At 27.0% G+C, this 27,836-nt stretch overlaps 2 protein-coding genes across 5 annotated transcripts; one reads left to right on the forward strand and one right to left on the reverse strand.

The window, feature by feature from the left end:
• Window positions 1–117: 117 nt before the first annotated feature.
• LOC107168514 (unconventional myosin-IXb-like) lies at window positions 118–27,682 on the reverse strand. 4 transcript variants are annotated; one of them, XM_015517968.2, is made up of 32 exons: window positions 26,950–27,682; window positions 25,461–25,812; window positions 25,148–25,391; window positions 22,926–23,201; window positions 22,765–22,859; window positions 22,449–22,611; window positions 22,234–22,369; window positions 21,975–22,165; window positions 21,734–21,909; window positions 21,472–21,672; window positions 20,477–20,612; window positions 19,956–20,154; window positions 19,795–19,864; window positions 18,695–18,946; window positions 17,721–17,952; window positions 17,503–17,660; window positions 17,197–17,422; window positions 16,933–17,133; window positions 16,788–16,858; window positions 16,632–16,706; window positions 16,482–16,561; window positions 14,782–15,010; window positions 13,783–14,033; window positions 13,234–13,520; window positions 4,076–4,252; window positions 3,733–4,018; window positions 3,423–3,661; window positions 3,231–3,308; window positions 2,862–3,058; window positions 2,543–2,798; window positions 2,298–2,481; window positions 118–2,093 (listed from the first exon to the last, which is right to left on the reverse strand). In XM_015517968.2, the coding sequence occupies exons 2-32, from the start codon at window positions 25,772–25,774 to the stop codon at window positions 1,987–1,989; spliced, it is 5,787 nt and encodes a 1,928-aa protein (XP_015373454.2). In that variant the 5' UTR covers window positions 25,775–25,812; window positions 26,950–27,682; the 3' UTR covers window positions 118–1,986. The 4 variants fall into 4 exon arrangements, with proteins under 4 accessions (XP_015373454.2, XP_015373441.2, XP_015373463.2 ...); XM_015517955.2 differs by having other exon boundaries at window positions 16,632–16,709; window positions 26,950–27,681; XM_015517977.2 differs by lacking the exon at window positions 18,695–18,946 and adding an exon at window positions 19,207–19,254 and having other exon boundaries at window positions 16,632–16,709; window positions 26,950–27,681.
• Window positions 10,395–12,439, forward strand: LOC149056447 (microsomal glutathione S-transferase 1-like). Its single transcript, XM_089225237.1, has 3 exons — window positions 10,395–10,648; window positions 11,927–12,012; window positions 12,089–12,439. Exons 1-3 carry the CDS (start codon window positions 10,511–10,513, stop codon window positions 12,336–12,338), a joined length of 474 nt encoding a protein of 157 aa, XP_089081363.1. The 5' UTR covers window positions 10,395–10,510; the 3' UTR covers window positions 12,339–12,439.
• Window positions 27,683–27,836: the final 154 nt, after the last annotated feature.

The following is a 27,836-nucleotide window of genomic DNA, read 5'->3' on the forward strand; positions in this document are numbered from 1 at the left end:
TTCAAAATGTAAACATTTATGAAAACACACACTGTACCAATACAACAAATATTTTACATATTATGAAATGTATGATAAATCACAGATTAGATAATATTACACGAGTAAAACATAGCATTGTTAAATTAATAATAATGTATTTTAACATTTGTTTACATAAAGAATTCAAATTATAATCAACTAATCATATATAATTTTATTGAGATTAAAAAAAATTAGATATGAGTATCTTCTAGATCTGAATCCATATACAGTTTCACTACGACAAGTACACAAATAGCGTATACCTACTTAAGGCAATACTTTTAAAAGTGTTAATCAGAATATTAATAATATACAACAACAAAATAACAATTATGGTTAACAATACACAACTCATTTATATTGACAAAAGAAAATACTTCAGTTTAATAAAAAATAAAGTCTAGTTTAAATTACATGATTTAACTTCATGTTAATAGAATAAATAATCATTATATTAAAAATTTAATTTTTAGAATTTATAATGCAGTTTCAATTCAAAATAACTTTGAACTTTTTAGGGTACTCATACAAATAATAATAGAATTAAAATAATACCTAAAAAAATATATAAATGCAAATAATTAATTAATAACAAAAACTTATTTTTTTCTAAATTCATTTTTGAAAAATTAATTTATGATAATTAATATACTACAAAATTAGTTCCATAATTAGTAAACAAAAACTAAACAAAAAAATGGGGTTTTTCAACATTTTCTTTCAATTCATGTAATTAAAATAAATTATAAATCATTTTACTTAATGTAACTTTCTACTTAGTTATTTAGTCATTTAACAACTAATATTTCAACAAAGGTTACTTTATTAACAATTAATACAACAAAATAAATTTCATATTTATTAACATGATATTTGGAACATAACAAATAATTGAGAATAATTTTGTAAAACTAGTTTGAGTATGAAACACAATGTTACAAATATCTATATAATTCACAAAAATTGAAAATTTACCCAATTTTGTTTAACAATTTATGTCTTTCAATATGGCGTAACATTTATTTGTACAATACTTCTATTTACATTAAAAAAAAAAAAACAGATAGTAAATCATTATATAAGAATAATTAATTTTGTTTTTAGATCACAGCACTTGCTCGTTGTTCACGAAAAATACAATATAAACTTATGAATAAATGGAAAAGTTTGACACAAGTTTGGGAACTTAAATGATTAAAAATAGAAATACATATCTTTTTCTGACTAACAGTAGGAATTTCATTTAAATTTAATTTGACAAATATAGAATCTAAAATAATAAAATTAAGATGAAAAAAGGGCCATTTAAAACAATATATATTATAGATGAATACAAAATGTAATAAAAATAAAAAAAATAGCTTAACATAAATGCTATACATGAAATAGATTCTATAAATTATTTAGTCATGGTAAAATAATTAGTGAAATATAATAAACTATAATGAATAGTTAAAAAAAAAAATACATTTTCATTAAGTAACTATATACACACAAGTATAAAAGATTAAATTAAATAATAATAATAATTAACAAGATGTTTAAGAAGTTGGCAATTAAAGAAAAATAAACTCACTCTTATAGTAAAAATGCATTTTTGTCTCTTAACAAAATAACCGAAATTCTAAAGAAATATCAATGAAGAACAGAAGTACAAAATAACCACAACTCTGATCGGAGTACAGTCTTTACGTTAAACAAATGTTTTTATTTTTTAAAAGGCTACTAAAAAAAAAAAAATAAATAAATAATAAAAGTAATTAAAAAAATAAAATAACAATGATATAGCACCAACTAACCAACATACAATGGAAAAAAATATAATACAAAACAAAGAGTTATACAAAAGTAACAGCCTTTGGGATAACTTAAGTATTTTATTAAGTCTTAAATAATAAAATACACACATGTTTGAAAAATACAAAACAAAATTCATTATAAAGTTGAATGAATGTACTATGTTCAAACCATAATTGGATCCTCATCACTATCCAATGTATTGTTGTTTGAACGTTTGGATTTTTTCGTAGTATTCTTCAGTTTAGCTTTGCGATTACTACCAAGTGTATCTGGATACAATTAAGAACAAAATATAGTATTAAATATATATTTATTTGTTTTAATAATAGTATAGATTGTGACAGGCTGTATTGAATAGGGTAAACACTAAATTGTGGTTATTTGTAATATTTTTACTATAATAATCATGATTGGTATCAAATGTATGATAATCAAAGTACATATTTGAAAATTTGAGAAATATAATAACTTACTTGTATCAACATCATCTAAACTTCCATCATCGGTTGATAAGAGATCATCATCTGAATTTGTGCGTCTTAAACTTGGTAAATTGGAGGTCAAAAAGTCTTTCTCTTTCTTGATTTCTTGTATTTGTCCAACCAACATTTTTTCTTCTTCGTCCATTTTACTGGGTCCTTCAGTTGGTCCATACACCTTAAATATTCAGTTATTAGTTTCATACATAACAACTCAATAAATTTAATAATCCACATACTTTAGAAATACGCAAAGAAGATAATCGATGTGTGGCTGTATGATGTGCAGTATCTAATGTATCAATGTCAGCTAATGTTGATTTTATTTTATCCATTTGGTTGCTAATTATAGAACTGATGCAAAGAGTCTGTTGTTCAATATCCCTAAGTGATTCTTGTGCAGGAACTAATTTATTTGTTCTTAGTACACATGGGGCAAATACTATAGCCAATGAACTAGCATTCATGCGATTAACATTTTCATGTAATGCAACCCTGAAAAATGAGAATAAAGTTGTCAAAATAAATTCAAGAAAAAAATAAAGTTAAAATAAGTACCTAGCAAGATGAAAAACAAGTCTTTCCATCAAATCATAATTGACTTTTGGTAATTTTTTTAAAATGTTAAATAACGTTGAGACACGATCTTCTGATAGACTAGCAGCACGAATAAAATCATCATAACAATCAAATGTTAACAATGGTTCTGGCATGTCACGTAAAAATGACTTCAATACACTGGCCAGCACATGAACCTGGTTTACAAAGTTAAACATATTATTGAAATTAAAAGTTCATAATTACGTCAAATAAACTATATTATATAAATATTTGATAAATTATTTAATGACATACAATACAATACATTCTTGATCTAAGTATAAATAATGGCTAAAAGTTCAACAAATATTTTTTTATTATTATTACCTGATATTTTTCAAATTCAATTTTGCTTACGTCGTTGTTGTCAATGAGTTCCTTAAGTTCATTAACACGTGTTGTAAGCTATAATGAAATACATAAAATCATACATTATGAATAAATTATTTGTTTTTATCTGTTCAATAATTATATGAACGTAATAAATCACAATATTGATTATTTGTTTAAAAAACTTACCCCAGGTTTACGGTAAATGCCTTCAGTATACATTCCATACATTTCAATTATAGTTATAAGACATTCAACAACAGCTGGAACTTTACCCATACTTAAATCCAATTCACCTAAAGGACGCCCAAAAACTTTTCCTTTAACAACACAAATTCCCTTTGACTGCATGTTAGAAGAATTCATGTCTTTTAGACACTCTAGATTTGCACGAGTATAACATTTCTTATGACATGTCAATTTACAATCTAAAAATTTAAAATCATAAAAATGTAAAAAAAAATGTTATCATTGTTGTAAATATAACATTTATACTCACTTCGACACACCAAACTTCTTTCAATTGGCCACAAAAAGAATGAAGTGCAAACTTCACAAGCTGTAGGAATGTTTATCATACTCATTTGTAACATGTGCCCACCATGATTAATATGGTCTTCCGATTTCTGTTTTTTCTCTTTTTTACGTTTTGTTTTACTGGGTTTTTCTGCTTCAACTCGATTATGACTCATAAACTCATTCATAAAACCACGAAATGCATTAACACAAAGAGTCACTGGAAAATCATCTTGGATTTTTTCATTTCCACATACTGTTTCTATCACCTAAATATATTTTTAACATAAGTTCATGTAATCATATTAAAAAGTACAATATCTTACATGTAAGAAGTTGGCAATCAGATCTTTATATTTAATATTGAGGACTTGGCCGTTTCCTTGTTTATTAGCAACACTATAAGTTGCAATAAGATTTTCTTTAAATTCCCGTAATGCCTGTTTAAATATTCTATCAACTTGGGATGGTTTTTTAACTTCTTCTCGTTCAATTTTGTACAGCTGAAATAAGAAAAATAGTGAAAATAAAATTAATGTATCTATTGAGTTTAATAATTTGAAGTTGTAGATTTGAATTGTATTAGAATATGTAAAAAAAAGGAGACAGGCTATTAAAAAATATAATTGTATAGGATTTATGTGGGTCACAGAAGTGGGCATGCTAGTTTTTTTATTAACTTTGTGTCATTAAATTTTAAAATAATAACTAATAATTAATATCACATTCAAGAAATAGGTTTAATCAGGACTAAGTTAAAAATAATACTTTCTTAAATTTTGTCAATATTTTGTAATATTTGAAATTTGAAATTAATTAAATTATTTAATTTTTAATCACTATTTACAAGATACAAAACTTTTCTTAATTAAAAATAAAATTTAAATATCATAAAGTTGCAGTTTACTAGTATACAGTTATAAATAATTTATTATGTATTCTTTTTGTGACCTACAAATAATGATCAATAATGACTATTATTAAATAGTGACCTACCTAATATCTTACTACCAATATTAAAATAAAAATCTATATAGATATTATAAAATATAATCGTTTATATATTAACTGTGCATTTTGTAAAACACTCTGAAATCCTCTTAAATGTCTAATTTTGTCAAAATTCAGGAGTTTAAAACATTTTATAAAAAAACTGTAACTAGTATCATAGTATATTATGTACTTTTGATATTTTTTAACCGCAACATAAGAATAAAAAAATGTTTAAACTTTTATTAAGTAGGTCCAGGGACAAACAGTCCTTTTTTGTTATTATTTTGTTTTTTCCGGTTTAACCGAGAGCCGGAGAAGGAACTGTTGCTCACATTGCCTCTCCTCCAGCCCCCAAGGACAAACAGTCCTGAGTTATATGGTTTTTGTTATGGGTCCTGTATGTTGATAGCCCCAAGGCACAGGAAGGCATTATGTTTTTTTATTTTATAAATTATAAGTAAATGGTTCAATATGTTTTATCTGGCAAATTTTAAATACATGTTTATCACATATTGACAAATAATCATTCATCTAAGTCTAGAAAAGAATGTGTCTGCACGAAAAAATAATGTTTGTTGTCAATTGGCTATGTGGGATGTGTAATATGAACAATTTTCAATTTTCATTTTTGTGTGGCTTATTAATATTTTCCCAATTAATAATAAAAAAGTGTCTAACTAGTTATTCACCAATAAGTCATTCAACTGGATGTGTACAATTTGATTTTAATGATATTTCGGTACTTGTTTGTTATCGCCTCGCCAGTACACCGTATAAAATTTATCTCCCCGCCATATAGTTATCGTGTTTAGCTCGTGATTGATGATCTATTTTTGGAAATAACTATCCTTTGCAAGACATTTTATATCATACTAATATAATATCAAATAATATATTAGTACTTCGCTGGCTTTTGTTATTATATTACCTGCTTCGTTCAGACCAATATTAAATTACAATAATAAAATGAATTTTAGTGAATTACTTATGGTTGTTTTCAACAATGATACAGGAATTCAATTTTTACAAAAAAAGTAATGTTATTAAAGTGAGTGAAACTTGTGAAAATGACCGTATAATGATTATTAAGGGATCGTTATGGTGGTGTCAGAAAAGAAGTTGCCGGAAGGAAAAAGGTTTAAGAGTCTTATTTGGCAGAATTTATGTGTAGAATACATCTCGAAAAAAAATGATGCATTTGAACTATATTAAAAGATATTTCTGAGTTCTGGCCTTCTTTGTAAATTTATATTATTTTAGATTTTGAGCGGAGCGATGAATGTATTTATTTTACCATGATGTGTGTTTTTTTTTTTTTTTTTTTTTGTGTCTGTCATCACGTTTTGGGGCAGTAAAAATGCTTCGATTTTTGACTTCAGTACCTCGTTCGATCAGAAAGTGAATCTAGTTGGTACTTTGAGGGGTCAAAAGTAAAAAATTCTTCGACAAAATCGATTTTGGTTTTTGATGTAACTTTAAAACAAATGACCATAGATACATGAAATTTTCACCTAATGTTTATATAAGTATATTCTATCCACCATGCAATTTTCAAAAAATTTTGACTTAAGTTGAACTATTCATAGGCATTTCAAATTTTCGATCATTATTAGTTTTTTTAAAATTAATATCGATAAAAATTTATTTGTTGGGTAGAAAAGCTTGAAAGTTTAATACAAGATTCCTTACAAGTTTTTCAATCTTTATCACAAATAAAAATTCCACCTGAAATTCAAATTAAATTTTTATGAGCATTTGAAATTTAAATTTTTACAACATTGGATTTTCACTTTTAGCGATTTCCTTATTTTGGTGTAACTCTAAAACAAATTACTTATACAGATACTTGAAATTTTGACTGAATGTTTATATAGGCGTGTTATATATTTGATAAAATTTTCAAAATATTTAGATTTGTTTTGAGCTGTTTACTGACATTTTAATTTTTCAACTTTATTAGTTTTTTTTTCTATAAATATCGATAAAAATTTATTTGTTCGGTAGAAAAGCTTGAAAATTTATTACAAGGCTTCTAACACAATGTAACAATAGAAGTTAAATATTAAAAATTCGTAGGCACAATTTTTTTTTATAAGCATTTAAAGTTCAAATTTTGACTAAATACGTAAAAATTACGGCAATGTTAAAATTATCTTAGATAGAAATTCATAAAAGTTTTTCTTTTTAATTCTAAGATTTGAAAATTTAATACAAGGCTCCTAACATATTTTTACAATAGAAGTTGAAAAATAAAAGAAATACATAGTCATAATTTTTTTTTATAAGCATTCAAAGTTTGAATTTTTACAACATATTATGTAAAAATCACGAAAATAACGAAAATTCGTAAAATATTTTATGCTAGAAATTCATAAAAAATTTTCCTTTTATATTTAAGATTTGAAAATTTAATATAAGGCTCATTATATATTTTTACAATAGCAATTGAAAAATAAAATAAATATATAGTCACAATTTTTTTTTATAAGCATTTAAAGTTCAAATTTTGACTAAATACGTAAAAATTACGGCAATATTCAAATTATCTTAGATAGAAATTCATAAAAGTTTTCCTTTTTAATTCTAAGATTTGAAAATTTAATACAAGGCTCATAACATATTTTTTACAATAGAAGTTGAAAAATAAAAGAAATACATAGTCACAATTTTTTTTTATAAGCATTCAAAGTTTGAATTTTTACAACATATTATGTAAAAATCACGAAAATTCGTAAATTATTTTGTGCTAGAAATTCATAAAAAATTTTCCTTTTATATCTAAGATTTGAAAATTTAATACAAGGCTCATTATAAATTTTTACAATAGCAATTGAAAAGTAAAAGAAATATATAGTCACAATTTTTTTATATAAGCATTTAAAGTTCAAATTTTGACTAAATACGTAAAAATCACGAAGATTCGCAAATTATTTCAAACTAGAAATTCATAAAAATTTTTCTTTTTAAAACTAAGATTTGAAAATTTTTAATAATCTATAATATATCCTAGACAGATAAACCGTCTTCGCTCAGAATCGTTTTTCGTATACAATGATATAATATCATTGGATTCAAATTTAATTCCATCCATTACAGTAACCAACTTGTAACCTACTGTACAGCAGAGCGACATACACGACTTACCCGCTTTTTTTTTTTTTAATTTATAATTATATTACATTTTTTAAATTGTATTATAATACATTTTATTTTTGGCGGAGCGATAACAAACATGAGTGGAGGGGAGATAAATTTTATACTGTGTACTGGTGGGGCTGGCTGGGGATAACAAACAAGTACCGATATTTCATATTATATTATTTCACAAATTATTGTTATTGAACTTATAAATCAATATCGACGAATCATTGAATGGGGTGAAAAGATTCAAGGTATAATATTATCAAAAAATTAATTTTTTGAAGTTTCTATGATTGTTTTTTTTTGATTATCTCAAAATATCTCAAATTGAAGAGGGCGCGATGACCACATTTGTTGTCTCGGTTTTACAAACCACGTAACAAAAGGGAGAAAGTATGTAAATCTGTAGTCTGTATGGAGTACAGTAGGTGTCGAGTGTACATCGTTAATGATAGATAATTGCATAAGGATAACCAACAGTAGAAGAGTAGAGACTATCAAGTTCAGTCAGCCTATACTACAAAGTAAATTTTATATTTTTTAAACGTTGAGCGGAGCGATGAATGAATTGAGTTTTTACAATGTTTTTTTTGCGTCAGTGTACGCGATAAGTAGTTGAAAAATTACTTCGATTATTATCTTAAATATTTCAGTATTTTTATTAAAAGGAAAGTGAAGCTAGTTGATGCATTCTGAAGGTGAACATTTTAAATTTTCATCAGTTTGCGAAATCATCATGAAAAAAAAAATTAAGGAAAACGGGAATTTTTACGCAATATCATATTATTTTCGATAAAATCGAATTTGGTTTTTTGTGAAATTAAAAATATGACCATGAGATTTTCACTGAATGTTTATTTTAGCATTTTAAATACACCATAAAACTTTCAAATGATTTTGACCTACGCTTAGCTATTTATAGGCGTAATAAAATTTTAAGTTTTATTACTATTTTTTTTAAAATTATTGTAAATATAAAAATTGTTTTCTTTTCTAAAAAAACATCAGAATGTAATGCAAGGTTTCCCATAAGTTTTTCTTCATTTATCAAAAAAAAAAGTACCGGAAAGTTAAATTAAATTTTTACAAAATTGGATATTTACTTGATTTCTCATGGAGCAATTAAATTATTTTGTCATAATTCAAAAACGAATAACTGTATAGATACTTAAATCTTTGTTTTTGTTCTAAAACAAAATAAAAAAATCGTTTGATAGAAAATTTCCGATTTTCCTTATTTTTGAAAATTATTTTAAAATAATACTAGAAAATATCCATTTTTATTTCTCAGAAATACCTACTTAATCCACCAATTTGTTATTTGAAACCATTCATGATCGAAGAATTTTCACATAAATCATGCAAGTAAACATTAAACAATCGACATATATAGTAAAATCAATACATTCATCGCTCTGTTCAGAATCTAAAACACTCATCATTGTATACTAGATAATGTTTTCACTACACTTGTCACTTACTATCTAAAATACATCATCTTGCAAGAAAAAGTATTCAAAAAACATAATTAGGCTAAGCCTAAATAGCCTGTATAGATTATAAATAAAATGCAATTGAGTATAAAAATAAAAACGGTCTAAGAAATACTTAATTATTAGAATTGTAAGGCAACTCAGTGAAAGTATGCCAAACATAAATTTGAAAACTACTTATTAGATTACATCATATAGAAAAACTTTAATACTAATTTGTCAAAATACTTTAAGCATAACAATAAACTTAGATAATTAGACATTTAAATAAGATAATAGTCTTCGTGTAAAATCAATTAATAAATTTAACTATTTGAAACAAAATAATGGCTTATAAACACAAATGGATGCCCAACATTTGAACTTTGAACTTTGTACATAAAACATTTAATTATTTAGAAAAAACGATTGGAATATATGATAAAAAATCAATAAGCTAAAGTAAAAAACACGCAAACTAACCCTTCTGAATATTTTAAAATAACTATTATGATATATTATTTTAGATTTTATTTTTTATAATAAATTGGCACATATAAAAAACTTTATATTTCAATCGTTAACACAATTTATTAACAGCAGTTAGTACATTTTCAGAAGATTGTTTATTATATAATTTTTTTAAATATAGGTAACTCAATCATCAAAGAATGCACATTTTTAATTATCTTTGCATACTTAAGAGTTTGATTGGTTTTATGATCATTTGTAGTATATCAAAAAGTAAAAATTAATTATTATTACCTAATATTAAATAATATAAATTCATAGGTACAGTTAATGTTCGATGTCCAATAATAATGCAGTTTAAAACTGTCCCTTTTTTACGATATTATAAATTTATAATATATTTGTGATCCTTTATAAATAAATTGTGATAATTTTGAAAGTAAGCGTATAATTTACGAATAAAAAAAATGTAGGTCGTCGAATAATGGAAGGGGAAGTTTAATAATCGGTCAAAAAGTAGAGGGTTATCGTACAAGTTTGTAAAAAAAGTGGCAGCACGGTATTCAATAGTCCAACTATACTTCTCATTCCTTGTTCGCGGCTTGCCTTGGTTAAACGTTAAACTAATCTTCAAAGTTATATTATTTATCATTAGTAATAAGTGCGGCAATATATTTTTGTAAAATGTCAAATAATTCTACTATGGGGTTGTTTATAATATCAAATCCTGTGTTCGAATGTTATGCATTTTACGCTAGCATCCTTATTTTAAAAATGATTATGATGTCTTTTTTAACGGCACTTCAGCGATTTCGAAAGAAAGTAAGATTTATTTACGTTTTTCTTGTAGTTATGAAAGTGTTAAATTATTTGAAATAAGTGTAAAACTAAAAAAAATTATAATTAGTTATGTAACTCCAATTTGTGATTTTTTCCTTTATAAATAGTAATTACCTATATTTTATTAATAACTTTGATTAGGTAGCTTTAAGGGGTTAATTAAATTAAATTCGTGCTAAATAATGGTAAGAATTTTTTTTTTCGAAAATTAACTTAGCAATTAAATTTTTTATTGTTTAACAAATCCTAATAAATGTTACATTTACTTAACTAATTATATAAACTATCACTTACCTATTGTTTTAAACTTATTTAATTGGCCTTGTTATTTAACTCGATACTGATTATCATATTAAAAACAAATTATTTTTATCCAAACGTACTGATTGATAGATATGAATATAATAAGGATATTAGTATTTTGAAAACAGATTTTAGATTCTCCATTCTATATTTTTATGTTTAACAAATTTAGTCTTAGGTACACACCAGAAATCAGAATGCTAACATTTACGAATTATTTGGTAATGAATAACGTTAGATCCAAACTTAACATATCGTACGCATCATAGGATCGAATGGAGGAATCAAAATTGATAAATTTAGCTTAAATATAGCCTATAAAGAACTCTTTATAAACGGTGCATTTCAAATCCCTGACGCTACCCAGAAACAGATACCCGCATAATGTGTTGTCTCCGCGCGTCTTACAAGTGCGTAACATAACAAAAACTGTTTCGTGCGGCCGTGCGGGAAGAGAACCAAGAAATCTACAGTTATAACTAAAAAACCAAATTCTCACCATGAAAAAATGAGACCTTTGACTGTGTCACAGCGTTTTTATTTTTTCTATAACACCAATATATCAAAAGTTATTGAAGTTTGAAAAACTTAAAAATTTCAGTTTTTTAAAAGTATTAAACACTTTTTTCTTATTAAAGATATCAAACAAATGAAAACGCTACAAAATATTAACTTCTATACTGTGTTAACTTTTGGTATTTCTACTAAGAGTACAGACTGAGTGGTTCTATCCCGCGCTAAACAGTTTTTGTAAAGTTACGCACAAGTAAGACGGAGACAACACATGTGGGTATCACGTCATCTTAAATTGAACTTGTCAACGTTTACTGTTATACATTGAAATATTGTATACAAATACTCTCGCATGGTCTTTTTAGTTTTTATCAAATGTTTTAACCAATCCAAAAATTAAATTTTAAAGTAAAAAATATATATCTGAGATATTACATTTAATAGGTTTTCATAAGCCCAGAAGATACTGCAATTAGCAAAGGAGGCGGAGAAATTAGATATGATGATCCAGATGTAGAAAGAGTAAGAAGGTAAAATTATATGAATGTTAACCATTTTACAAAAAATGATAGTTATATGAATAATAATTTTGAATATCAATTTTAGGGCACATTTAAACGATTTGGAAAATATACCTATATTTTTAATCACCGGATTACTTTTAGTTGCCAGTAAACCTCCAGAAATGATGGCGAATAATTTGTTTAGAATTTATACATTTGTAAGAATAATGCATACAATTTCTTATGCTGTGTTTGTATTACCCCAACCTACAAGAGCAATATTATTTATTGCAGGAGCAATTATAAATATTATTATGGTAGCATATGTTATCTTAAGTATGCATAATTTTTAATTCATTGATTTGTAATTAATTTTTTTAGTGCACGTAATTGACAATTTTAATATTATATAAATTATAAGACATTTTAAATAAATATTAAGTACCTACATGTATTATGCATTTTGTATTTTGTTTTTGAGAAGTTCGTTCAATATTTGTCAACAATAATGTTACTTTAATTAAGATTTGACAAAAACTGCACGTAATGCAACCTATCATTAACATTTTAATTTAAATATATACTATAAAAGAAGAAACTGTCATAGGTATAACGCGATGCATTTTTATATAGGAGGACTATAGCCTATTGTTTCTGGTAAACAACATATTTATGTATTAATTTCTCTGAGTAATTTTCAAGAATTTACCCGCCCCCACCCTCTGAATAACGGACAAAATTATGGCGACTAGGAGTGTCTGGTATTTAGAGAGGTTTCACTGTATTTTTAAAATGTGACTAAAGTAAATTTATAAGATGGGATACTTAACAAAATTCTAGAAGGACTAAGTCATCTTAGATCCTTCATTCAATATTTCAATGCCTATAGGAATTGCGTAAAATAATTTAAAATAACTATGAGTATAGACACACATGTATCACAAATGCATGTTTATTAGATCTTTTAATATTTATTATTTGAATTTTTAAATGGTATGGATTTATTGATTGATGCATATCAATTTATACGGTTTCAAAAAGATCTGAAGTCTGAAGATATATAGTTTTATGTGAACTTATAATCAATTGGCGATGTAAATTACTGTAGTTAATAATGGTTAAAAAAGCAGTCATCACAGTTAGGCTACCAGTTTGCCATAGCCATTTTTTTTTTTTTTTTTTTTTTTTGTTAGACCCTATAATATCAATAATATAATAATAATATTTGAATAAACAATATAAACTAACCTTTTTGGTTATAAAATCTTGCATCATTTTAAGTTCACGCACGTCAGATATAATCTTATCAGTACGGTCTGTGAATTCTGATGTACCAGTTAAACTGAATTTCCCTATTGTAGTATTATTTTGATTATTCGCTATGTTTGGTGTTATATGTGCTTTATTGCCAGCAGGGGCAGGTTTCCTATGTTTTCTTCTGTTAGTTGGTCGATTACCTCCATTTTGTTGTATACATGGCATCTGTAGTACACCACCATTTTGAATACATTTTGTATGAAATAACTTTTTACAATCTAAAATATAATACAATGAATTGTTAATAATCAATTATTGTATAAAAAAATCGTTCAACAAATCAAACAATCACTGAACGATAAATTCAAAAAAAATTTCATATAACTATTATGTTTAGCATACTCAATTTAAGTTTTTCTTGTAATCAATAATAAGATTGGGAGGGGGAGCAAAGTGTAACTTTATAATTTTAATGAGACATTTTGGTATTAAAAATTAAAAAAATTAAAAAAATAATAAAAATTAAAACATTTAAATTACCTGAACACTTATGTCCTTGAGTTAAAAAGGCATCCATCAATTTATTGCAATAAGTACATTTATCTTGAGGAGTAAATCGTCCTAATTTCCTAAACCGATGGCCAGCTATTGTAAACATGGTAGTGCCTTTCCATTCCAAAAGTTCAAAAGATGGTGAATATGTTAATTTTGGTTCATTTGATTTTCCTGAGTGCGTGGTTGAGCCATCACTGTTTCTTCTTTTTAATTCTTTTTCATTTGTAATGGAATTGCTATCAAAAAGATTACGTTTACGGATTTCAATAAAAATAAAATACAATAGAAATAGTTCAAGACTCTAATAACTTTTTCTTAATTCTATAACAACAATTTATAGTTATAAGAAACACAAAGTAAGAACTTCACACTCGCATAACAAACAGACCCACTCATAGATAAGAAACATCCACCTCAATGCCCAGTTTACTGTATTTTCATTCCGTCTAACATATACTTTTAAATACCGAAGATATACTGAATTAAGTTTCAAAATTTAATTTTCAGAAACATTAGCACATTCAACAAAAGTAGTCTATATCACCAAGTTTATAATACAATTTATCTAAAATCTTTACTGGTTTAATATAAACTAAACAGATTAAAACTGACTGCTTACATTTTTTTATGGTTCTCATCCCAATGAATACATTCAATAATATCTAATAAATAAAAACTGATCTTATGTGGTAACACTTTCAAATAGTGTATGAATAGATATTTTATAATATTTAATTAGTCAAAGTAAATCCATGCCAAATGACATTAAAGGATCCTAAGGGCCTCAATTAACATTGTAGCGTAATGAATATGTTAATAATATGTAAATAATATTATAATATAATGGTCCAATAACTTCACTGTTGATGCCATAAAAAGGTAAAAATAAACTAAAAGAATGAAGATAGTTGTGCTGTCTGTTAGTCATTATATTAGACAGTAGGCAATTGATATTTAATCATATCAAAATATTTATGATCTTACTCTGGTGCTGGTTCAGTATTTGATACACGAAGTCGACCCAATAAACGGACAGGTGGATTTGGCTCAGAAGTAACATGAGGAGTTCTGGTCAGTAAAGTGCGTTTATTAGATTCACTGGTTCGTTCTCTTCGTCTCCAAACAACTGGTGGCTTAATGTGAGTATCATCTAATTCACTGTCACTAAATGCTGTTCCTTCATGAGTTGGACCATCAGTCTTGTGAAAACGTTCTAAGAAGTTGAAAATATTAATTTTATTAAAAAATAAATTACAATAGTAACAGTACCTACTATAACACTAAAATTAATCATTGTATACAAATATAAGGGAGGGTCATGTACTATGTTATATGATGTAATGTACTATATATTAAGCCATATAACATGATAAAATTATAAATGGAAAATAGTTGTTATAAAATAATAAATGTAAATTTTTTTTTTTCTAACAGTTAAAGTAATATAAAAGTTATTTTATTGATAAAGAAATGGAAACAAATCGTCCTAAATTTTATTTTTGTAAATTATCAACTTTATTGAAAGCTGTCATACTTCATAGAATTATTAGTATGATAAAGGTGGTTTAAAATTATAAGTATATAAACTTAAAATTGACAAACAAGTATATTTTTTATAAATTTGATAAATTTCTATTGTTTGATAATTATTAATCAAATATATTACTTATCCATTGTCTTAAATACTTTAAGAGAGGGCTACACCTAAGTGCGTTTTTTTCTGTTTTACAAACAAATTAAATAGCAAATTGTACATTCTGAATTATCTATTTAACTCAGGTATGTTTAAGAGGGCACCACAACACCCTTATTTGTTGTCTCAGTCTTACAAACGCGTAACATAGTAAATGTACGCTCAGCAGTTCACGTTTTACTCCGTAAGTTTAAAAATTTCAGCGAATAGACCAATTATTAAACTTGATGGTAAGAACATTCATTATGCTTTGTTGGAAGTACTTTTAATTTATAATTTACTATACGCACATAACTCACTTAAAAACTGAATCATCAAAAAATATTTCCAACAAAACACAAATAATGTTCTTACCATCAAGTTTCATAAAAGGTCTATTCAATTTAATTTTTAAGCTCAAAAGAGTAAAACATAAACTGCCGAGTGTAAATTTGCTATGTTACGCGTTTGTAAGACTGAGACAACAAATATGAGTGTTGCGCGGTTGCGCTTTCTTAATATGGGACTGAATGAACTTTAGATTATCAGATTTAAAATTAAAAATATTACCTAGTAAACTTCATAATTTTTTTTTACAAGATTTTAATTTTACATGACAAACAATTGGCAATTTTAAAATACTCATAACTAGCTTTAAAATAAAAATATAAAAAAGTCCCTTAGAAGTTCATCAGATAATAAATTAATCATAATGTAGTAAAATAGATTATTAAAAACATACTATCTACCATGTTAGCTTTGAAAAACTGACAAGAGAGTAGCATCCTCTTAAAGATGATAAACAATAAAAAAGTATGCAAACTGTAATACATTTTCATTTAGAAAACACTTATTTTATTTATTTCTACTTTCTATTTAATTTGATTCAATATCATTTTACATAGTGAATTTCTATAAGAATATACTTCTTTAATGTGCAAATAATGAACAATTCTATCTTTTTTTTTTTTAAATGAAATACTGTTAATATATTTATATATATTATATATACCTTTATGTACATCAGTTGGGTGGGATTCTATTCTCAGACGAGATGAAACTTTTCTTTTTGGGGCTTTAAATTGTTCTTCTCTGTATAAAGTAAAAATAATTAAAAATTAAAATACCTTTAAATTTTATAATGATTAAATAATTTTCATACTTAATATTATTAATCATTTTAGGTTGAACAAATGGATCAGCTTCTGATTCACTGTCACCTTTTGCTCCTCCACTACTTCTATGAACAAAAAAGTATAAATTATGTTAGTTAAATACAATTATTACCATTAAATATATAATAAGCTGAATTAATTACTCAGAATCGTGCAGTTCTTCTTGACTAGATTCTTTAGAATTACTAATTTGAGGAGCTGAAACACTCTTCCGCTGAAAATATTATATTTTATTATTGCATTAATATTAAAATTATAGTAATTTTTAAATATATTTAAATGATATACCGTATTTTTTATTTTTGAAAATTTTTGACGAGCTAAATAACCCCGAGAATGGGCTTGCAAAGTAATAACACTCCTTCGTAAATTCTTATACCAGCTCGCTACCCTATGTTTTCGCCATACTGATTGTATGTAAACAGCAGCTGATTCATCCATTCTCATTTTATTAACTAACCTTTGAGCTAATATCATTCTCCACCAAGACTACAAAAGAAAATGAAATATATTATATCAAAAAAAATAAAATGTTATACAATTAAATTATACTTGTAACGTTTCTGTAGCCCATGTAATTCTAAGATACTGCCTTCGTTGTAATAGTGTACGAAACCAACGTTGTATGGTAACAATGCTTGCCATTATTTGTTGGTGAAGCCTATAGTCAAGTTTTAATTTTTCACATTCCCGTAAAAATACCTTTGATTTACCAATTTGATAATTATCGCGATCTAAATTTAATGTTTGTAAAAAATTTTGAACATCTTGAGAGTTGCTATAACATTAAGTTAATTCAACAAAATTAAAATTTGATTAAAACAATACTAATATACAAAAGTTTTTATTTTTATTTACCTATTAAGTCCTTTAGGTAATAATATTCGATAAAGTTGAACAAATTCTTCATAACTAAGTCTTACATTATATCCAGCTTGACGAATTCTAACAGTTTCTAACATTCCCGTATAGCGTAACTGTCTTTGAACGGTGTCATGATCAAACATATTTGCAACCTAAATATTATTAAATTTAAATTTAAACTTATAGTTGTAGAAATAATTAAAAAAACTCACTTTATTACTATTGCTTTTAATACATCGAATAAAAAACGGATTTGCTTGATTAAGAGTATCCATAAGGCTATTTAAAGACATTTGAAACTGAGCAGTTACAGTTAGAGGTTGTTTACGCGCTTTACTGTTAATTGAACCCTGTACTTGTATTCGTCCAGCCAGTGTTTTTACACTTTGAAGATTTTTTAATCCTTTGTTACCACGGTCTTTAGGTCTAAAAGATTTATTTTTCCTGTAAAATATAATATTTTATTAGCTGTATCAAATGAACAAAAATATTAATAAAACTGTCTATAGGCATTTAATTTGTGTACATGTAAGTGCGTTAACACGAAAAATATAAAATATATAATGTGTAAACAATTTTATTTGTTAGTAAATAATTGAAATAAATAAAAAGCACAAGATCAAAGTATACAAAGATTTTTAAGTTTAAATTAATATTATTAAAGTAAATAAATAGGGAACCATTATAAATTGTTAATAAAATTCATACTTAATATTTATAAATAATAAATTGTATCTTGTTTAAGAATGCATAAATATTTATACGAGAAATATATGAAGGTATATGGATATAAAAAATTGCTTATGGAAAAATTTTCACCATAAATAATATAATTTATTAACTTTATAATATAGATGAAAAAAAACCTAGATTCTAATTATTTACAAAATATTATTTCAAACCATGCACATGCTTAAATAATACAGAGTAAAATTTAATCATATCCCATGCTTAATAAACAATATTATGTTCAATTCAAAATATATATATAATGATAAAAAAGAAGTTATAATTTCATAAAATGTAATTTTATGCAAAACTTGTAATGTTGTAATATGTTTAGAGTAAAGTTTGTTTAATGGACAGCATAGATAAAATATAAGATTCCCATTTTAAGTGTTTTTTTTTAAATTTCCGAAACCATCCGAACACCAAGTTTTAATAGGTTTAATTTTTGGAAACATACATAACAATTTGTGTAGCTCGTTCAATGACTTTATCTTCATCTGTAGATTTACAATTGGCACGAGTTTTTATATCTTCTTTATTAATAATTTTATTAGAATTAACAGTTTCTAAGTTTGTAAATTTATTGAAAGCTGAATGATTTTTATATATATTATGTTCATTGTTGGGGGCAGATGCCAATTTTTTACCCACATTAAGCACATATCCACCTCCATATGGTGTGGAATTTACGGGAAATTTTGGAGTAAACCTGTAAATATTATTTTAAATAACAAAATGCTAATTTATTTTGTTTAAATAACAGTAAAAAAAATCAAAATTCAATCCATTCAGAGCAAACAAGTGAAAAAAATAATTATAACTCTAAATTTAAATAAAACTGGCCCAAAATAAATTGTATAAGCCACATATCATATAATATGTCTTAATAGTACATAAATTAATGCATAATATAAATAAATTAAAAAGATACATTTTAAGCAGTAACAATAGTACTTAAACTTAACTTACACTATACGATTTATGGTGAGGTTTACTGATGACATTGTAACTAGATGACTGGAGGTAGCATAAAAATTAATATTCAGTTATAATTAAGTTTATGTTAGCTAATAATTTTAAAGAAATTAAAAAAATATGTTTTTTTTTAAATTTAAATGGAGATATAATTTAGTCATCATATACTCCATATAATATTTGAAGATATATGTTAAGTAGTAAGGAACTGTTAAAACTTTATCATTATAATAATTGAATAACAATTGAATATAAATATACTAAACTAAACTTAATGAAATATAGGTATCTTAACTAATTTATTTATTTTAAGGATATAATAGATTTAAACATAGTCTGTCTGAAAAGTACTTTTTCACCCTCTTTTATATAATCAATTGTTTTAATAACTAAAATTTAATGAATTATATTGTAATTTTTCATAATATATAATATATAAATATAATACCAATACAGTTTTTTAATTTAACAGTTTTATATATATATACACAGTTCAATGATTAACTACCCTTAAATAGTTACATTATTATGTTTTATAGCATTGATGCAATAAATATATTAAAGGAAGAAAAAATAAAATACCTGATTAAGCTGTCGTTTTGCAAACTATTTCTGAAACGTAAAGATATACTTGAAGCTTTTACACCGTCAACTAAAATAAGTTAATTTAATATTAATTTATGTAATTTTTAAATATTTATGAATTTAACTAAATTATTTGTTTAAAAAACACAAAGGATTACCTCTACTTTGTCGATGTCTACGACCAGCTTCTTGAAATGAAAAATAACCCCTGAAAAATGCTCTTACAATTGCCCAGCGGAATACTGCAACTGGATCTGCACCAACAAGTTCTCGAACAAACGCCATGCTACTATTTTTCAATACACCTACAATGTCTTGACGCATAAGATCTAAATTTTTTTCTCTCATTTCAAAAACCTAAATAAAATGAATAATTTTGATATTAAGTATAAATAGATTTAAATTTTATTAGTAGAAATAATTTAAGAATTTCTTAAAAATACTAAAAAATTACTTATTAAGTCGTAAATTCTAAATAAGAATACAACATTAGTATCAGTTAAATTATAAAATGTGTTCATAAATTGAAAAAATCAAGCTGTTCTAATCTAATTATTATTTTAAACTCAAAAGGTAATTGAATATTTGGAATGGTGAAATATAATAAATCACATTAAGATTAAGCTATACAACTCTATTTTATTAAAAATTAAATTATAATAATTATGTGTTAAATTACTTGATATTTAACTCGTCCTGCATAATGTCTCACAATGAAAGCGTTTTCTTTACGTTGAGGCATTTCATAGAACTTGTTATCCTTGTGAACAGAGTTAAATTTTTGTAATAATGTTTCAGAAGATGAGCCAGGAAAACTAAGAAACAAATAATAATAGTGAAATTACAGTACAGTTTTATGTAATCAATAGCGCAACTAGAGGGCAAGTTAGTAAAATGAAACTTTAGGACCTTTTAGTTAAGTTAACGACTGCTCAAGGAAAAATAATCAAATTGGATTTGTTTTATTTTCACATTTTATACTTTATTATAAATATCTATGTATGACTAAAAAATGGCATACATAATTATATCCTGTGAAGTTTATTACTCAATGAGTAATAGATAGTAAATGGGTGCAAGAGTGTTTTAAATAACCAATTTTCTTCGTAGAAATTTGGTATTATAAATTTATAACTCTCAAGTATCATTGATGTATAATTTGTCTTATAACTTATTAATATCCAAATACTCACGAGCTTACTCAATATATATGTTATTCATACTGCACCAACTACTTATATATTTATTAGCAAACAAAGTTGCCAAAATTAAATTTTAATACTGAAGAGTGTATTATAATAATATTTTATCCATTGTGGTTATTAATCGAAGTAAAAATAATTGTACGTAAAAATGATCATGCCACCAAGACAGTATTCAAATGTTATTATACAAATATTATAATTGTGGCTTATAGAATTGTTATTTAATTTTACAAAATTAGTAATCAGGATTTTTATTGGCTGATGGGTGGTGAGGAAGTTATATACTTCAACCTTGTCCCTGAGATTGTTTAGAATCATTTAAATTTTGAGTATGAGGCCTCATTTTATATTTTGCTTTAGGGCCTCCAAGTGTCTAGTTGCGCACTGAAGTATACTATATAATAATTACTATACCTAATATGAAGTTATGTCTTATTTAGCTGTAAACATTATTAGTACTATTACTTACTTGCATTGATCATCTAAAACACATAATAATCCATTAGGTTTGCCTTCAATCATTTGTAAACATCCAGTATTATCTAAGAAATCTATATCGCTCCATTTAATTCCTTCTTTACGGTATTCTTCTTGTTCATATTTAAACACATGTTGGTTGAAATAGTATTGTAGATGTTCATTAGCATAATTTATGCAAAATTGCTCAAAACTAAATAAACCACATATATTGTAGATAAATCAAAGTATAAAATTTCTTTATAATTATTTACCTATTTGAAATACCAAAGTCTTCAAAACCAAATATATCTAACACTCCAATTGAATTTCCTTGATGATCTCTTAAAGTATCTTTTTTTGAAAGTAAAGCATGGTTTACTTGTAATACAATCCAATCAAATAGAGCGCCATAAAGACATTTTGCCATTGCATCTCTAGCTGCTATAGCCTAAAATATTCAAAACAATAATGTTGTTTGAAAGTGTATAAATAGAAAGATGAAAGTGATATTACCTCAGGCAACTTATAGTTAATTACTAACGTTTCTCCAGATGCTTTAGCGCGTTTAGCTGTCAAAGCAGCTAACAATGTTTCCTGTTTTACTCTAAGGAGTTGTGATATTAAAAACACTATTTCAGGGTTACGTACAGCAACCGCTTCGTCATGATGGTAAGCAGACTTGCGTGGTTGAAAATCTACATTACCTAAAAATAAAAATAAACTAATAAGTATTGAGGAAAAGAATTATTGCAACTGTATAATTATTAATTACCTAATAATAAAACTGCTGAAAGAACTGCAAATAATCGTCGTTGCTTTTCAGGTGTAAAACCTACCATTTCCATGGATTGTTTTAATCTAGAAAATTCATATTTTTCGTCTAAATTCCCTAAAGTGTAACAACCACTCTAAAAACAAAAACACATATATATATTTATTAGAGAAAAAATTAATTTTAATGATTTAATAGATAAAAAATGTTCTTACCCCATTTAAATAATTATAATAATCTACTCGGTGTAAATGCAATGCCTCTTTTTCTGAATCACTAGCGCCATTCAATAGGTAATAAAATACATGGTAATTACGTTCATTTTGTCCCTGGGAACAAATTCTAGATTTTTCTAAAAGATATTTTTGAACAACCGCACTAAATAAAAATAAAAAAGTTAAAATATGTAAAATTACTTAAAATTTTTGAAAAAACAAAAAAATATATTTTGAAATACGATTTTAAATGATCATATAAAAAAAAAATTATAACAAGTAAAAAACATACAAAATTCAATTATTAAGTACTTACCCATGTACCATTCCATTTTCTTTGTAATTAACTTGTATGAATTTACCAAATCTACTTGAATTGTTATTATGTGCAGTTTTAGCATTGCCAAAAGCCTAGATGATAACAAAATATTTCAGTTACAAAAAAACGATGAATTTAACAGTTATTTGATAACATACTTCTAACACTGGACCAGCACTGAGTATAGTTTGTTCTACACCACTACCATGACTACCTTTCTGACTCAAGGCAGTGAGGTGGTGTAAAAGAAAATTTGTAGATTCTGTTTTGCCACTACCACTTTCTCCACTTATCACAATGCACTGATTACGTCTTTCTCTTAGCATACAATGGTATGCAGCGTCAGCAATGGCAAAAATATGAGGAGGAAGCTCTGGACCAAGCCTTCGGTTTTGATAGAGTTTTACATATTTTGGATTATAAATGGGATGAAACTAATAACAAAAAATAAATAAAATTAGATATAGGTAGGTGTTTATATTATAATATTAGATATGTTTAGCAAGTGGCTACTTATTGAGAATCTACAAAAATATAATTATTTTAAATTTATTATTCTGTAAAATATAATGGTAATTATTAATTAAATACTATGAATTTACAAATTATTGTTACATAATATAATATTTATTTATTTATTTATTTATTTATTATAATCAATGTCAGACGGCTTTTACAAAATAACAGACAGGAAGTACATAGATAACAGTATAAAAAACATATACAATATATGTAAGATGCGTAACTTATACTAACTTAATAAAAGAGAGAAGAAAAAGAATTAGTAAGTAAGTAAAACAAAAAAACAACGTGGTGTAAGTTATGTGAAAAAAAAAAATGTGAGCCTTCGTACTACATATGGCTTAATAGTCTATATGATTATTTGCATTATGCATCATCCTTATAAGTGGGGCATTCCTGGAGAAGTTTGATTTATTGGTGGGTATATAAAAATTACATTGAAGCCTAGTGTTACTAGGAATACGAAAGCTAAGTTCTCCAAGTAGTCTTGGGGCATCAACTTGACCTTCGATCAGACGCTGAATAAAAGTGAAATCAAAATTATCACGCCTTACAGAAAGGGGAACTAGTCTCAGAACTTGACTTAATGGCCCATAATCATGTGGTGGATGAGGAATGTTGAGGCAATAACCGGCGAAACGCATAAAACTGTTTTGTACACGATCAATCCGACAAATGTCAACTGTGGTATATGGTGACCAAATAATAGACCCATATTCAATAACCGAACGGACTAAAGCATTATAGATAGCTAGAAGGCAATTGGCAGAACTAAAATTGGTTGAGGTCATATAATCAATATGAGGGCTAAAATTAAGAGAAGGTACAAATAAAATGCCTAAATCATGGACCTGGCTAACACGTTGAATAGATATACCATCAAGTCTATAGTCAAAATATATCACTGCCTTAGAACGATAGAAAGTCATAAACTCATAACTTTACATTTAGAGATGTTAAGAAGTTAAGAGATAAATTAAACGTACTACACCAATTGGTGAATTTATCAAGGGTGTATTGAAGAGTGAGGCAATCATTATTTGAGGTAATCGTGTGAAAAATTTTAGAATCATCAGCAAAAAGTAGGAAATGACAAGGGGAAACAACTGAGCACATAGTATTAATGAAAATATTAAATAATAAGGGACCTAAATGGCTACCTTGTGGAACACCGGACGATGCACGGAAGAGATCAGATGACTTCCCGAAGAGGTTGACAAATTGTCGACGGTCACTAAGGTAAGAACTAAACCATGATAAAAGTGGCTCACCAACACCAAGTCTGTCGAGGATATAAAGAAGTGCATTGTGGTCTATGGAGTCGAACGCTTTAGAAAAGTCCGTGTATATCACATCAACTTGACTACCTAATTCAAACGCCGCGTGAAGGTAAGAAGCAAAAACTACATGACTAGTCGCAGTCGAGCGACCTGGAAAGAACCCATGGTCAATTGATAAGGTGGTTAAGAAAGAACGTTCGATTCGTTTCAGTACTATAGACTCAAACAGTTTTATATTGTTATAATATATTGTTATTATTATACCACAATACATTTTTCATAACATTAAAATTGTTTTACTGACCACATACACACAATAGTATGTGTTTGATCATTTTAAGCATATATCTTAGACTTGATAAGCTTATAAGATAAATTATAGGTATTTAATTCCAAAATTTTTTGGATTGGCCTCAAATGCAGATGAACAAAAATGTTTAAGAAGTAGGTAGGTCATATATTAATGTCTAATTAGTGACTATTTACTAAGCCAAATAGAAGTCTGGTAGATCACCTGCTAAACGAATCCCAAAATATTTTATTATTGAAAAGCTTAGCTAACTATAAATATACATTACCTTAAAAGGATTAACTGCAATTAAAATGGAACCTACATATGTATATATATGACCAGCCAAAAACCTAGCTCTTAGGTTATCTAAAAGTGTTTGTTCATTGAGATCAGGAAGTTGACAAAGATCTGGATATTCTCGATCTTGGGGTTGATAAAGAAATCTATAGAAGTAGTCTCTTATGAGTTGCGGGTCCATAGTGAAACCATCAGCCCATAGACTGTCTGATAGTTTTTCTCTCAAATAAAATCTGAAAATATAACAATTAATGAATGTAATAAATAACTAAATATTAAAAGATCTTTAATTAAAGTGTTACCTATAATATTCTTCTTGTTGAGTGTGTCTACGAGGTTGGGGCCATAAAAGCATAACAGCAACAGGGCATTCTGTAGGACCAAGTCTGCGTTCTTTACATTCTCGTCCAAGAGCATCACCAACCACCTCAGCTAGCTCAAATGCACTGTTGCAAGTAGTTCCACATCCTCCTGATAAAGAAAGCCGTTCCACTATACAGCTAACAATCTCATCAGAAGAAGTTTGTTTGCTAGCCTCCACACTGAGTGCTTCATAGCATTGTGATAAAGCACCCACAAATACTTGCACTATGTACCTCTGGTTGCCTTCACCCATGGCATTTAAAGTTCATACTCTATCAATAAGTGACATAACTTATTGAAAAAAAAAATATTAATAGAATTAGAATTTAAATAACATTTAATTATTTTAATATGTAAATTTTCAATAATTTAACATTAAGCAAGTAGGTACTTAACTATACAAAATATAAATTTCAAAAAAGTATGATATGAGTAATATAATATGATTAATTCATAAAATCCAATTCATGTGGAATGGTCTAGCTCAAGGTTGTATTCATTAATGTATTTAAGGGCATGGCTACAAAATAATAGCTTAAACCAGAGCTTAAACTTTTAAGTACTAAGTTATTATAAAATAGAACTATTTCATTGAAAATAAGATGGAAATATATTTGAAAAAAACATGTTCAACATGAGTAAGATATATTTAATATAAATTACAAAATACAAAACAAATTTACTTGCCTACTAAAATGTTATTTTTTTATTTGTTTAGATAAATTACAGGTACACCAAATAAATTAAATTATTGTCGTTATTTAATTTATTTATATAAGATAGTTTGGGAACTTACATTTATTCTTAATTCAACTTAATATCAAAACCAATACTTATTACTTTCTCAAGCTGCAGATTATTTTAATTTCTTTGTTTTATTCCAACTATAATTTTAAAAACGTTTATATTTTTTGCATAGGTTCAAAACATAATGATAAATACATACTTTTCAAAAGATTACAATATATTATTGCATAGGAATTTATAATTTATGGAAACTAAATATACACGTTATCTAAATATGAAAAGATGCATACCTATAAACATTAACTATATCCTAGGAGTATCATATAGATTCTATATAATAGAGAATACTTTAGTCTTAATACGTTGAGTATGACTTAGGTATGAATATGAAAATCAAAAGTACCAGCTACGGCGATAGTCTTAAACTCTTGGCTAAGCAGGGTATACTTGTATAGTCAAACACGACAATCTTATGATTGTTATACCCCTAAAAAGATTCTGATAAGCAATAGACGATCAAATAGGGACACTGTTTAGTGCTTATATATTGACAAACGACTTGATGGGAACTAACTGTACACAATGCGTACCCCATCAGTGGAGTTTATATAAAAACGATTTTCAAATATGCAATGATTCTGGGAGGGGGAGAAGTGACGACCCAAAACCCAAGATCCATACCTAGACCGACGGAGGACGATTCCGCCAGTGGCGTACCGATGTCGACGATGGATCGCGACGCAACAGACGAGTTCCGACTCTCACGAGTGCCTGTCGTCGGAATAATTTTGGATCCGATCGATAATAAGACGGACTTGTCTGGATGGTGGATCGTGCGTCAATCGCTGTCGGATAACGATGTGTAGTCGTCAAACGCAGACGGACGGCGGTACGACATCGCACGCGCAGCGACGGTTGTAAGAGCGTTTCGGATCCGGCGACGAGAAATCCTCGGGGATCGAAGATCCTCTATTCCGTGAAACCGTTCGGGGAGACAACAGAAAAAATCAATTTTGCGTACCCACTCACTATACTATAGTCCGCGACGACGGACACTGTCGGAAGTCGGAACACTCGGAACACAAACGAATGATAATGATGATGATACGGTTATATTCACTTGTTGGCGTTTTTCTGCGTGTGCCGTGAGCGTGTGTGCGTGCGTGAGCTACATCGTTTTGAAAATGATAATAACAGAAGCAGAACGTATGTTCTAATCACTATCACACGGGGTACACGTCCATAGAAAAGAGATTATGCCACTTTAGTTTCCGATACTTCCCGCTCGATCAACGGTCAACCCGTTGGGGGGATGGTCTTGGCCCTTGGGTCTCACCTCATTCGTTTGCTTTGTATTAATTTTTTTCTCACAACCGACACGACCCGAAATCTCTTCGCTAAAGCGGAAACGTCTAAAGTCTAAACCGATGGCAATATTAAATTGATAAAATGTATTGTTCTGATTCGAAAACACGACCGCGCATGCGCTGACGTATGAACGGTGAGGCGGCGGGCGATACGCCATACCTATGTTCCACACGCCAGTATACCCATAACCCATTCTCCTG

Source organism: Diuraphis noxia, unplaced genomic scaffold, assembly GCF_037042655.1.
Source record: "Diuraphis noxia isolate RWA-SAM2 unplaced genomic scaffold, SU_Dnox_SAM2 contig0004, whole genome shotgun sequence".
Lineage (NCBI taxonomy): Eukaryota > Metazoa > Arthropoda > Insecta > Hemiptera > Aphididae > Diuraphis > Diuraphis noxia.